At 30.8% G+C, this 15,160-nt stretch overlaps 1 protein-coding gene and 1 long non-coding RNA gene across 3 annotated transcripts; one reads left to right on the top strand and one right to left on the bottom strand.

Annotated features, from left to right (window-relative positions):
• The first annotated feature begins 4,444 nt into the window (after positions 1 to 4,444).
• On the top strand, positions 4,445 to 7,970 carry LOC145975700 (uncharacterized). 2 transcript variants are annotated; one of them, XR_014440058.1, is made up of 3 exons: positions 4,445 to 4,497; positions 4,794 to 4,947; positions 7,853 to 7,970. It is a non-coding gene; the product is annotated as an uncharacterized LOC145975700 (long non-coding RNA). The 2 variants fall into 2 exon arrangements; XR_014440059.1 differs by lacking the exon at positions 7,853 to 7,970 and adding an exon at positions 7,208 to 7,316.
• Positions 5,128 to 10,588, bottom strand: LOC145975699 (uncharacterized). Its single transcript, XM_083106360.1, has 7 exons — positions 10,543 to 10,588; positions 9,279 to 9,694; positions 8,690 to 9,091; positions 7,860 to 8,117; positions 7,526 to 7,585; positions 7,206 to 7,298; positions 5,128 to 5,430 (listed from the first exon to the last, which is right to left on the bottom strand). The coding sequence occupies exons 2-7, from the start codon at positions 9,591 to 9,593 to the stop codon at positions 5,380 to 5,382; spliced, it is 1,179 nt and encodes a 392-aa protein (XP_082962486.1). The 5' UTR covers positions 9,594 to 9,694; positions 10,543 to 10,588; the 3' UTR covers positions 5,128 to 5,379.
• Between the last annotated feature and the right edge of the window lie 4,572 nt (positions 10,589 to 15,160).

Raw genomic sequence — 15,160 nt, 5'->3', positions numbered from 1 at the left:
GACATTTACGCGTGACACACATACGCACATATGCATGCATACATAGACACAGGCCAGTTGTGACTCGCTTCCCATCTCGTCAATTTGTTCTGGGTTTCCGTCTCTTTGTTTTTTCTATTTTGCTTTTCCTCATTTTTTCCCGCTTTTTTCTTTTTATTTTTTGTCTCTTCGATTTCTCCTTTTGATTTCTAACAGCCGTTTATAAGACGACGACAAAGTCGCAAAAACGTGATGATTTCTTTAAAACAAAGCCGGACGATTAATATGTTGAATTGTAAACATCTGGAAGATGATTAAAACACAGACATTTCTACAGTATTGTTTCTACAAAAATAAAAATTTGAATATGTGTACGAAATTCTTTTAAAATAATTTTAAAAAGATAGAAATATAATCTATATAGCAAAAATCAAGTATGTGACATTATTGATATTAATTGGAAAACTTGGGAATTTGTATGAATTAATTAAATTAAATTGCGTTATATGCGTTTATGTATTTGTGATTTATACCCAGCAATCTCTTTTCACATTTTTACCGAATTATAATGATATTTATACTTTGGATTAGCGACTTGAACAGCTTCATATTCTCTCAGCCTTGATTGATTTCTAATATTTTTCCTATCATCTCCGCGCGTTTCGCATATTCTAGTTTTGTGAATGTGTAATATTAAGGCAACTCTTGTTACTAATTAATGATTCACCGTATTATGACTTTTTCTTCCATTTTTTCTTTGCCTTCCTCTCGGATTTTGCGCGACAGAAAAGCGTTAGCCTCGATTTTTGGATTCGCACATTCCTCGATTTTTACATTCCTCCACATTTGAACGACGCGTGCATACGTGTTTCGACAAAAGATGTCAAAATTACAGCTGATTATTACTATTTAATTAGGATTTTCAAGTAAATATAAATTTTATTATAAATTTAATTATTTAAATTAAAGCTTCTTGCTAACGATTCTTAATCAAAATAAATCACAAAATCGCGAACAATTATATTACCATGATAATAATTATTATATTTATTCTCTTTATATCGGCCTTGTCAATATAAATAAAATATCTAACTTAGAAACTAACTTTAAATTAACCGACGACAAATTTATTCTCGAATTAATGAACATAAATAAAGAGAAATTTTTTTCCATTGCATCTTTATTATTCATTTCGCAAATCAGGCTATAAAAAAAGTATCTCATTCTAATTTTTCTCCTTTTTCAATTCGCAAAAAATTCGCAAAAAACGGCATGCGTGCACGCGTCCACTGGAGACGATATGCAGAAGCATTCCGACCTGAAGAAATTGATGTTCTGCAACGATCTTCCGTCTTTTCTAATCTGCTAATCTCGTTCGTACAGCGGCTGCACGCGCTTGACTTAATTAGACTCATGTCTGTTTCTACCAACGTCGTTTAACTTTAATCTTAGCTTAACTCACTCTTTGTCTCCTTCTAATTGTTCCTTTAGAAAGAGACAAAGAATGAGTTAAGCTAAGATTAAAGTTAAACGACGTTGGTAGAAACAGGCATCAGACTCGGATCAACGGGTTTAAATCTTTCGGATATATTTATAAGTTTTTTAAGTATATATATAGAGAGAGATCGGTATAATATACATACATACATATATATATATATATATATATATATATATATATACATACAGGGTGTCCCAGACCTAACGAATCAGCCGTTAATGATAGATTCCTGAGATCATTTGGAAACGAAAATCTTAATACCAAAATGTTGAGGAAGATGTAGTTTCGGCGCTACAAAAGATTAAAGATTACCAATCAGCGCGTTACGTTCTCCTGTGCTCAGGGATATAGCGCAAAGGGTCCGCGTACAGCACGATAATATTGATATCGATAGGGGGATCAATATAAAATAAAAAATAGGATTCTGCAGTGAGCGCGATTATGTCTTCGATGTGACAGTAGTTAGTAGTTTGAACATTTTTATGAAGTCTTCCTTAACATTTTGATATTAAGATTTTCGTCTCCAAATGATTTCAGGAATCTACTATTGATCTACTGCTGATTCGTTAAGTCTGCGACACCCTGTATATACATATATGTATATATATATATATATATATATATTTATATATTTTTTTATATGTAATGTGTATCGACGAGATATTTCGATTACTTGCAAAAGTATGAAACTCTACCGAGTCTCGACACACACCGAGAGATCTAATGACAAAGTTTCTTCCTCCCACGCGCTCTCCTCTCCTATCTCTCTCACTTTTCTTTCTTTCGCTATTACGATTATTTATTATCCACAGAGCGTTTCACAGTATATATATATATATATATATATATATATATAACGTGTATGCATGTATTTTGTTTCTTTTGCATGTACATATTTATATATGTATAATATACGTATTTATATATTTATATATGTATAGATAAGTAGAAAAACTTAACGGTAAATTTCTCCTTTTTTCTTTTTTTCCTTTTTTTTTTACGTAACTTTATTATTCTTCGCTCGCCCGCGAAACCTCGCGTTTTATTAATTCTTATTATTCCTCTGCGATTATCTTAGAAATAGATACAAGTGAAGTTATATACGTGGGACAAAAAAGTTTATTTTTTTTATGTATATATTTCTTTTTTATAATATACTATATAACGAGCAACGATTCCATAAATCTCTCTCACTATCTAACGAGAGTGTTGTGTTTTGTTTCGTTTTGTTTCGCGAGCCAAGAAAAATCCTCCGTCTTCCTCTAGTATTCTTTCAGGATGCACCGTCGTGAGGCAGATACCGGATGTCGCAAAAATGTTTACCTGTTCTCGCGAGGTTCCCTTACTATCTCTGTGTGTATGTATACGTATGTATGTGTGTGTGTGTGTGTGTGTGTGTGTATGTATGTAATTGATATTTATTTCTAATTTATGTATTAATAGAGTCCACGTGCACGAAACGTGCACGTGTCGGCGACAATCAACGGAATATTCGGAAAATGTCGCGTTTAACTCTCACTTGCACACATTTCTCTTTGCGCTTATTTTTTTATCATCGACTTTCCTGTAGCATCCGTTTGGATTTGAGGCATTCCATGAAACTTACTCGCGATGTTACAACGCGTTATCTATCTATTTTCGTTAGCGTTAGTTCAGTTTTAATATCACTGAAAGTCCGACGATGCGTCGAAGGCTCGCTTGATTCGACGGAATAATAATATGTCGCGAAGTCGCATTCGAGCACAACGTGCAATTCTACGGGGTGTATAGAGGTCCTAAAGCGTTGTAGTTTAAAATTAAAAAGAGATATTGTAGAAAATATTTTATTATTAAAATTATTATTAATATTAACAATTATTATTTTCATTCTCTCGAAGGAAATGAATTTGAAAGAAGCGATCTGTTGACTATTTTATATACGTTTATCCGTTAATTATTTTCAGTACCTACCAAATAGTTTTTTTGATTAATTTGTTCACTGTGCTTCTTGCATTTATCTATCTTCATCTATCAGTGATGAGCAATTAATAAATTGAATTAATTATTTATGATTTTTTTACTTCAAAGTTAAATTAGTTAATCACGGTATTAATTTTCTTACTTTCTATTAATTAATTTATAAAACACACATATCATATGTTTATAAATTCAAAAACTATAAACACTATTTCTCTTAGATTTTCTTCAAAGTTCAGATATACGGAAATGTTTTTCTTGAATGATTCCTAAAACTCTTCGAGCGTCATGAACAATCTTTGATTATCACGAAGAAGTTATGCGAAATATAGATACTGTTTTTACACTATGGTTAAAGTTTGCATTTCATGAAAGCTTGATTAAACACATGAACCACTACATACACACACACACATATACATAATGCATACACGATTATGATAATTATATTTTGACATAACAGAAAATTGAATTCAATATATTTTATTTAAAAAAGAATATGCATATATATTTATAAAAAGTACTTATATGAAAAATTATACAAATTTACGTATATAAATAATATAAAGTAATATATTAAATATTATATAATATATTAAATATAATATATAAATATAATATAATATATTAAATATTTGTATATAAATATATTATTATACTTTTTAGTATATTATTATAAAAGTATATTAAAGTATATTATTATACTTTAGTCTTTATTTTATCTCTTTTTTTACCATATTTCAATTTTTTATAGTTTATGGAAATAATTTTCTGAAACTCTATGTATTATATGTTTTAAAATCTACAATGTAGATGATTGCATTATATATTTGCATTAGACAATTTTCTTATCCGATATGTAAATCGGTGATAAATCTCGTACAAGATTAAATATGTTGCAGGAAAATTATTTTGTCGACTCCTTGCAACAGTATTTTGCAATTTATGACGGAATTGTTAATTTGCTTTACGTCAGTTTGGAACAGCGCTGCGACATACGATGTATGAGCAAAGGACAGCTTATAAAATTTATACATAAATCTAAGTAAATGAATATATAAGTAAGAAACATTGAACTTTTGAAAGTTTGATACATAAAAAGAAGGATTATACTATGTGTGACACTAAAAAGAATGTATCGAAAAATTATTCACGTATTATTTCACGTATTAATTATTTATAAATGTATGCAAATTATAAGTTTCATTATTGTGTAATTTTATATTACTCACATGAAAATATTTTCAAATCAAAATTTAATTGATAACTTTTTTTAAATTTATTCATTTAATTCAATTATAAATCTATCTTTATAATCTAATATAGTAATTTTAAATTATCTTCGCATAAATTTCAGAAAGACGGTTTCCTTTGAATACTAAATTTAAAAGAGACTACTGTAATCAGTGACGGGTACAATTCACATGCAAATTCTCTTGCTCGCTACTTCGCCATCGTTGTGCACCATCTACTGAGTGAAGGAAAGTAGTTTAAAGAGGATGTGGTAGGCGGTAAGTGGTCATTTTTGTCAATTTATCGGACTCGAGATCTGATAACATTTTATTAAAATTTTAACCAATAGCAAAAATCTGAGAATTTATTAACAATTATACGTAATTGATGGAACATTGTATTGCAATATAAGAAGAGAAAGAGAAAAAGAGAGATTTCGCATTTTTAATTTTGCATGAAAAAAGGTGTGTGACATATTAATAATTTTTTTAAATTTATTCCATTATGAAATTAAATAAAGATTAGTATTAATACTATTGTTAATCATCATTAGCTACATTTCTTCCAATTAAATACATTTGTTCGATCTGATATTAATTACAAATCATTAATGGGAAGCTAGCATTTCGCATACATCGACTTAATAAAAAGAATATACTTCTGAAATTTATAGTTCTAAAATACGGCGTCTTTTTCTTTTTTATGTCAATTCAATGCAGTTGCATTAATATAACCAGATATGTACTCAACAGGGCTGCAGTCTGAAAATAATATCGATGAAATCATAACTTTTCAATATTCCAATAAAATATGAGGAAGATATATTCAACATATTTATATAATTCTCTGAATAAACAGCAGAATAATATAAAATTTATGTATAAATTATAATATAATTGTATAAATTATCATAACATTTGTTAAAATTAATTAATATTTATTAATTAAATATAAAAATTATTGTGTATATAACTGTGTTGCATATTTTTTCAAGTTTTCAAGTTTATTTGTTAAAAATACAAAAATAGAAAATATGCAAAGTGTGAAGTAAAAATGTAATTGTTGAGTTCACACTAGATATTGCAATGGAATATATAAAATCCTCGTAAACACGTTTATCATGACAATCTAAATGTGGAATACCATTAAACCTAATTGATTTAAGATAATTTTGTAGAAGATTAATTTCGGAGCTTCGCTAAGCTATTGCGAAGCTATTGTGGGAGGATTTAGAGAGTCCAAATATCATCGAAGTTGTGCACTTGTACTGCACGAGTAACAATTTGCCAAGTGCCAATTCCAAGCGATAGAATCGTACTAGTTGGAAATACACGAATTTCGATGATTTGTGAGATCAAGATACAGAATCGAAGACGCTTTTTGGTCACGGTACGATTTACGAGCGCGTTTAAGCTAGCATTTACAGCTTCTCGAGTCCCGCTGGGATATCGGACCAGAGCCAATTAACCTTTACCTTCATCACGTCGTGCCTGGAGTTGAACGCGATCGGTGTTAGTTTGACGGAAAAACAATCGCTCTAAACGTAACGATCGTTAGTAACACGTTGAATCTATCTTTATTATTTTTTTCAACGAGAATCGATCGCGAGCATTTATGAATGATTAATAATTCTTTGATTGCGGAAGTAATACAAATATTCAGTATAATATAAATATTCAGTGTTTGTCACATTTAATCGTGACGTCGGAAAATATTGCATGCATTTTTTTTAATTATGCAGCAGATTTTTAATAAAATTGTTTATGGAACTAGATATTTTACAAAGTAGTTATTATTGTTTACGTATGCATGATATTGTAAATACGATTTATTTTCACTTTCTGATATTAATTTCTCGTATTAATTTTTATTTCATATTTTGATATAATTTTTACCTTCATTGCTATGCTTGCTATTTATATATTTATGTTTAAGTATTAATACAATATATCACGTTTAAAATAAGCATAGAACATTTTCGCTTTAATAATTTCGATTAACTCATCCACGTGTCAAGAATACGTGATTGCGTGTCTTTTCTTTAAATCGTACCATTGTGACGTTAAGCATCGCGATGAGAAACGTGTTCTCCATGCAATTATCTGTGTAATTCAGCGGCTTTGTAGTTTTGATGTGATCATTTATGTCAACTAGCAATATCTTGATGAGATTGTCTTAATTTCATGAGATGGTTTGTCGTTATTAATCATTTTGATCTTTTAAGATCTTACGGATGAATATAATACTGCTTATCCGACGTGTAACTTTTAGCTATGCCGAAATTTGAGTAATCAATTATAGTATTAATTACTAGGTACTCTTAATTATCCGAAGCAGAAATAGGATATTCTCATTATATAATCTCTTTAATTAAAAGCCCTACATAATCAGTAAGATGCAAGAGAAATTCCGTGATAACTAAAAGCATTGTTTATTTCGCGAAACCTAAACTTAATTATAATTTATATATATCTTAAAAGACACATTTATATTTAATTGAAAGTTCATTATCTTTTACGATACTCTCGTTACTTACAGAACATAATAATGGCAAGTTCACGTAAAAGCATCCACCGGCGGAAAAGTTAAGTCTTCGATTTAGGAATTGCATCGACGAATCCACGCATTCCTGCATTTAGAGAAGAGTTTTTACACAGATTGCAATCGTATGAAAATCGTTGTATAAATATAACGAAAGCAATATTAAAAGACAGTAAAAATAAACTTTAAGAAAATTAATAAAATTTCGATTGGAAAAAAGTTACTTGTAAATGATTGGACGTGATTTCTATTAAAAGAAGCCAGAAAAATGACCAATAAAATATTCGGAGCAATAAAACGCCCTTATCTACTTACGTTATTTCTTTTTATCAATCTCATTTGCCACTCGATAAGAATTGGACTTATACAATTAGCCTGGAATACAAATGTTTTTTTAAATTTTCTAGTAACGTTTTATTTGTATTTATATATTTCAAATATTTATACATATATTTTGATACTTTATTATTTATATATTATTACATCCGTAAAGATGTATTAATCCGTACACATATCTCTGGCGTAAGTTTATACAAAATTAAAATTTGTGTGAACTGATTATGATAAATTTTCAATGCTATCTGGACATCATTTTGTCGCAAAGGACGCGATTTAAATATAAAAGTATTTTCTACTTTACAGATTTTACTTGAGAGCAAGCGTAGTGACAGGCAATGTGAAGTAATAGAAGCTGGAAGAGGAACGCCATCAACCAGCCGCTCAAGCAGTACACCGACGACCACGTCACTTTATCCCACGGTTTCATGAGTGTCCAATCTATTATAAAGTATATGTTGCTGACGGTGTGAAGCCCAAGATTGCCGAGCCAAAAGAGCAGCGACCACGAATATAGCGATTCCAAATTCTCTGCGGCGATCATCAAATCGTTGTGCAGAGTTAGAATTGTCTTGTGCAAACAAATAGAGAACATTGTAAATCCTTATGTTACTAAATTACATTTCTCATATAATTTATATTGCTTAAGGAAAAAAGAACGAATTATATATATGTTATATATATGAATTATATATATGTAATTATATATATGTATAATTTATATATATGTATACTATATACAGGGTGTCGCAGACTTAATGAATCAGCCGTTAATGGTAGATTCCTGAGATCATTTGGAGACAAAAATCTTAATACCAAAATGTTGAGGAAGATGTAGTTTCGTCGCTACAAAAGATTAAAGATCACCAATCAGCGTGTTACGTTCTCCTGCTCAGGGACATAGCGCATCAAGGGGCCCGCGTACAGCGCGATAAGTTTGAACATTTTTATGAAGTCTTCCTCAACATTTTGGTATTAGAATTTTCGTCTCCAAATGACCTCAGGAATCTGCTATTAACGGCTGATTCGTTAAGTCTGGCACACCCTGTATAAGTAAAATATATGTGTGTATAATACATAATTTTTATGTTATTGTTATATTCTTTTGATTAAAGAAAAATATTTAAAAAATATGATTCGAACCCTTTTGCTAATGATAATATTCTTCCTTGCCGATGTAGGCGGTAGATTTTTTATCGCCATCACATTGAGATGATGAAACCGTTGGCCTAGAAAGAAAACCATCGCCACAAATTTAAAGAGGGCCATTGAACTTGCGACGTAGATAAGCAAGAATCCCACGTTGTAAAGCCATGTCTCGTAAAAGGCATACATCCCGATGCGATTAACGGCGATCCAGATGGTCGCGATAGCAACAGAGAGAATCCACGCGACGATCGCGGTCTGCCTCTCTTTGCGAGGAAAACCGAGTTGCCTGACATCCTCGTCGTAATCTTGCAGCGCGTTCCATATTTTGGTGAATCTGCGTCTCGTAAATGCCACCAAGCCCAATTCGTACATCGTCACGCTATAGTTGAGGATCACCTGTACGATCACATTTGATCATTGCTTCGAGTTTCCGGTGATTTTGAAATTTAGAATTGAATTACTTAATTAGATCTACGTTTAAAAAATCAATTAATATAGATCTAATAAAAAGTCGAGTCAAGAATTTACTTTTGATCATTTATATCGCGAGGAATTTCTTTCTCACGAACAATTTTTTACTGACCTTTGTATTATCCGTTCCTCCCAAAACCGCGCTATCATCTCTCTTCGTGCCTATAGTCAATTTGGTCACCACGTAAAATATATATGTATACAGTGTAGCAGCGATCGCCGTAAAAATCAGGTAAATGTTGGATGGTATCAGTCGATCCTGCGAGAAATCGTAAGGAGCGAGACCAAATACCCGCAGAACATAGATCATTGGCCAAATAGACATGTAGAGAGGTGAATCTGGACCGCGTAGCTTCTTCGTCTTCTGTCTTTTTTTCGCCTGTACAAATACGGTCTCCACATCGAAAGGACGAGTTCGGAACTTCATATCCAGGAAATGGATCGATTCTAATCCTTTGTCGGATTAATTACGTCTGGTAAGCATGAGTTCCAATTCCCGCTAATGAGAGGTGTAGGATTTGCACCTGTCTGCGATAATTATCAATTAATATGGCGCAACCATTTACATTTTAAAAGAGACAGAAACACATTCCATATCAAAATCGCTTCGAATAAATTACTTCAAATTATTTAATCATTAGAGCACTATTAGTATATTATCATGATAATGCTATATATTTTACATCAATCACTGATATCAATCACTAATCTATAGCAATAATGCGCGACATAAATACGTTGCAAAAATATCATAAACAGACATTTTTGGAGGACTCAATTGATAGATGGGATTTTACATGTTGATTAGAAATTTTGAAGACATAAACCTAAAAAAGAGAGTACAATATAATTCTTTTAAACTTGATTAAAAAATGCTCCGTCCTTCGTTCTTAATTTTTCTGTGCTGTTTTTTTTTCTTTTGTATGTAATTTATATTAAAGTTAATAATTTGCGAAAGAGCCAATTATTTAACGCGGCGCGAAAGCAAAGGCTGCAATTGTAGGAAAGTCGATAATGTAGCTTCCAATCAGATCTACGTTCAATTTCACGAGTAAATATTGGATCAGCGAAGTCCAAAAAAGTCTGCCCGCTTTCGCTTGGTGTCCCGGAAATCACCACGTTCATCGATCAATTGCATTGCCCTAGAAAACGTAATGTCGAAGGACAACACAAAGCTATGATAAATAAAACTGGAAGAGAGAAGCACAAAAAAAACATAAAGTATATGAAGAATTAAGAGGAAGGTATAAAATTGTGCGAAGTATTTTCCCAAAAGCGGAGAGAGAGAGAGAGAGAGAGAGAGATATGCGCTTCCTCCTTTTCTTTTTTCACATAAAAAAAAACGTTAGCTCGAGCACGATAAAACCAACTATTACGTTTGAAAATCCTGAACGCTTCTCGTTGGATATTTCGAGAGTTAGGCGAATTTCGACGTAGCCCTAGGGCCATTTCGGAGCTGTCGTAAAACTCAAACTTTTTCCGCCGGTTTGTGACGTCAACTTTCCGTCGACGAAAATGTTATAAATCACACAAATATAAAACTCGAGATGGAGAAATAAAAGAGTTACATCATCTCGAAGATAGTGAACCGCACTGAATTTGTCATTTTAAAAACGCAAGGCTAGAAATGAACTATATTTGAGTAAAAATATAAGAGATTTATTTTTTTTACGATACAATTTATGGCAAAATGCGATCAATGAATCGCAATTAGACGCTTATCATTAACTTTCAGTGGGATTCAATGTACTTACATTACGAATAATTCTCAAAACGCACCGTCTCTCCTGGACGACGTCGCGAGAACCACTATGACAGGGATTCAATACGGTGTACACCTTTGTCGCACTTGCAAAAAAAAGAGCGAGATTAGAATCGTCCGCGTAAACATATCCATGTGTGCGTAGACGTTCATAAACGTATGTAAGTACCGAGTGTGACATGTGGCGCGTTAAATATTATTCCACGTTAGTTCTCGGATGAATAATTGAACAGCAAAGAGGAATAACAGGTGAAAACAACTGGTCGAAGTGGATACACCCTTTAGATAGCAATAATTGAATCGCACACGGAAAATAGTCTCTTTACATTTACGGCTATGCCGACTTGGTTGATTTTATTAGGAAAAATATCTCTGACAGATCCTCCGATTTTTATGAAACTTAAAAAAGATATTTATTTTTTTATTTTTTACTTTACATTTAAGTAATGTAATTTATTTTTCAATAATAATATTCAAATTACAATACGATAAAATGTCATATCGCACATATAATTTAATTATCAAAATTATTTATCATGCAAATATATATAATCGAGAAAGATGAGTTGATTTTTTAAATAATATAAATTTTTTTAAATATATATAATAAATTTTTGAATTATTTAATATATAATACTGCATAAAATTTATTTTCTTTTAATATTATATAATAATATATTATATAATATAATTATATTATTTAATTTCATTGTTTAATATTATTATATAATATTATTATATAATAATATTAAATAATAAAATTATATAAAATTATATATTATATAAATATATATTTTTGTATGATAAATAATTTTGATAAATTATATATGCGTTACACGCATGTATACTTAATGAAAACGCAACATCGAAATCATAACACGGAGTAGAATAACAGTCAAATGATGATAAATATTTCTGACATGAAAGGAAAACACGATGAAGTACCGAATGTGTGGGCGAGCACGCGAACAAATAGTGCGATATTAGATGAAAATCTAGGGTGTGAAACTATCTCGTCCGGGCGACGCCCTCGAGAAATGTAATTTAACGTGGAACGATATTCGTCGAGTACTTGAAACAACGGCAGGAACGAAATGTATTTTCATATTTTCTCGGCGAAAAGGCGACGAGGTTACATGCCGGCCTCAAAAATAACGCAAACGACGCAAGAGATAGACATAGATTTCGCAATTTCCGTTTTCTTTTTTTTTTTTTGCAATGTTCTCTTCTAAAAGTGCGGCAAATATTAATTTTGAATCTAAATAATAGTAATTAAAATTAATAATTAATAATAGTACTTAAATTAATAATAGTACTTAAAATTATTTCCTTCATTTGTTACTGATATTTCAATGCAAGAGATCAATAATTGATGAGGAGAGATCAATAACTGATTACGATAAATGACATGCGCGCACAAATATACAATGCAGAAGTTAACAGAGATGATTCCTTTTGTCAACAGAAGCAAATTTCGAGAGACGTCTAGTGAAATATTAATTGCAATATATCCATCAAATGATATTAATCCGGAACTGATAATTAACAGAATGCGATATCGCATAAGAGATTAAACAACGAGTTTATTTAGACGGCAGTTACATCAGTGCTCTCTTTTATCTCATTGATATTCCGGTTACTGCAAGAAAAATTAGTTAAAAGAAAAAAAAGTATGTCAGCTACCGAAACGCAGAACGAAAAAGAATGCTTTTAAGGACAGTGCGGTGAATACTAGCGTATATCGTGTCCTCAGCGTCGTTCTCATTTCTCGTATAATTAGATGGAAGCGACGGAAAATGTGACGAAATACTTTCCAGATTTTTCTAAATTATTCCATATCTTTTTTTGTTTTTAAAAATGTTCATGAAATTATCCAATTCGCATTTTTTGTAACTATGTGTACTATAATCGTAAAAGTTATAATTTGATCAAAAATGACCAACAAAAAGATTTAGGTATTAAAAAAAATCATGTTTGATCAATAAAATAATTTTGGATCAATGCAAATATAAAGAAGTATACATTGAAAATAGTAAGTTTCGAGCATAAATACGTGAATTGAATGATCTCGAAATGAAATGCGAGAAAGGTATTCATATGTAATTGCATATTTTTTCTTAAAGACTACAACTTCATATGACTGAAAGAAAAATTAAAGAAAATTAAAGAAAAATTAAAGAAAAATTAAATTAATTTTCTTACAAAATTCGTTTCAAAAATAAATCATACAGAAATAAATTATATTTTTTTAATCATATTTTTGTTTTTTTTGAAGATAGAAATATAAGAGCAAATTTATAACGAATATCTAATCATGAAAACAAAAAAAATTATTTCGCAATTTTTTTTGTATATTTTATATATTGATCTAATATATATAATTTAACTGAATAAGATAGATTAAATGAGCCGATGGATTTAAAGGGAGTCTCCTCGTGTTTCATTGCTAATAAAAACCGTTTAAAAAGATAAACATTTGCGTGTTATCAAAATCATCTTTTATTTCAACAGTTAATTAATTACTTTAGTGGGCGTGAGCAATTAAATCCGCCGAATGCAGATTATATAGTCCGAAAGTCGAACTACTTCGGGCGTGTTCCAAAATTCACTGCCAGCGCTGAAAATCTATAGTTCACGTTACGTATATTATATATTTTCAGCGCTAGCAGTGAATTTTGGAACATAGGCTTCATTATCTTCATTCGGCTGGAATCTTATTCAAATGTCTTGTTCCTTAAAACTCGTTTTCCACCTCTTTCGCTTTCTGCAATTATTTGCAATTCTCAGGGAGTTTTCACGAGTTTTACTAAATGCTTGAAAAATATTATATATCTGTTAAAACTGGTGCTAGAACTTGCATTTTATTGCGCACGCCCACTTGGAAGCTCTCCATTAAATCTAAGAATTAACCGATATAATATCTTTATAAAAAAGCTGAAAATAAGAATCGTATTTTTTGCATATTACACCAACGAGAAAAAACTTTCTAATTCATTCATTCTAATAAACTTTAATAATATGAATAAAATACCAGACAAATTAATTTTAATTAATATTTATTATTCATATAATTTCATAAATATAGTAAATATTATATAATAATTTACAATAACAATAATTACTATTATATAAACACAACATTAAATTTGTACGTAGATTGAATTTTAAATCATATTAATGTAAAATTATTATTATATCTTTAATTTTATTTGGAAAAATTAATTAAAAAGTTTATTCGATAATGTAAAAATATTTATCAAAGCATCTGCATATCTTAAATATATATATATATAAGATATGCAGATGCTTTGATAAATATTTTTACATTATCGAATAAACTTTTTAATTAATTTTTCCAAATAAAATTAAAGATATAATAATAATTTTACATTAATATGATTTAAAATTCAATCTACGTACAAATTTAATGTTGTGTTTATATAATAGTAATTATTGTTATTGTAAATTATATATATATATATATATATATATATATATATATATATATATAATCCAATGAAGATTGATATAACTCACAGTCTCTGTTCGAGAAACTGGACAAAACGAAACGAACACGATCGAAGCGACGCAATTTATCTGTCAGTTCGTCCGTTCGGTTCGTCTAAAACTTTTATTCTCTAAAGACCCAGTCCACCTTCTCTCGCTTCCCCATTTCATTTACGATTCACCGAAAAATCCCCCCCGAATTGTCACATCTGGCAACTCTCGGCGAACGACTATTCAAGATATCCCGGAAGTCATATAACCGCGACGCACTGAAGATGATCAAGGTCAATTTGCTGAGATGGACCTACGAGAGACATGCCACCGACTATCCCCTCGACGGACATTTTCTACGTGACAGGGCCCTCGAATTGTTCCGCGAATACAGATTGTCCAGCACGTATTCTCGAAATTCTCGCGTTGCTCGAAGGGCTCGTGACACGAACGTTTCGGGATTAATCCGATGGCCGGATGAAAGCCGCGATAGTTGAAGATATAATAGGTTCGTGACGCGATAGCAGTATTGAATGTCGTGTATTTAGGAACACAGGACGATGTCTGGCTGCACAATGGGCGCTTTGTTTTATCTCGTTATGGAAGATTAACAATTCTTATCCCTTATCTCGATTTTCTCCAACTCCGATTATTCGCAAGTCCTTATCTTCTCATACAAATATCTTATACAAAGTAAGATTGATATAAGAATCTTAATGAGTTTACGTTAATAA

Source organism: Camponotus vicinus, unplaced genomic scaffold (genome assembly GCF_025532165.1).
Source record: "Camponotus vicinus isolate PSW18456_S1 unplaced genomic scaffold, iyCamVici1.0 SCAF_8, whole genome shotgun sequence".
Lineage (NCBI taxonomy): Eukaryota > Metazoa > Arthropoda > Insecta > Hymenoptera > Formicidae > Camponotus > Camponotus vicinus.
Note: the sequence above shows the minus strand (reverse complement) of the source record. Positions and strands in the feature narration are given on the sequence as shown.

What these genes read in the sequence shown, in the direction of transcription:
- LOC145975699 (XM_083106360.1), bottom strand. Translation starts at nt 9,593, where the DNA reads ATGAAGTTCCGAACTCGTCCTTTCGATGTGGAGACCGTATTTGTACAG. An exon ending in GTCACTACGCTTGCTCTCAA is followed by an intron (nt 7,586 to 7,859) that starts GTAAAATCTGTA and finishes TTTGTATTCCAG; the next exon opens with GCTAATTGTATAAGTCCAAT. An exon ending in GATTGATAAAAAGAAATAAC is followed by an intron (nt 7,299 to 7,525) that starts GTAAGTAGATAA and finishes CTCTAAATGCAG; the next exon opens with GAATGCGTGGATTCGTCGAT.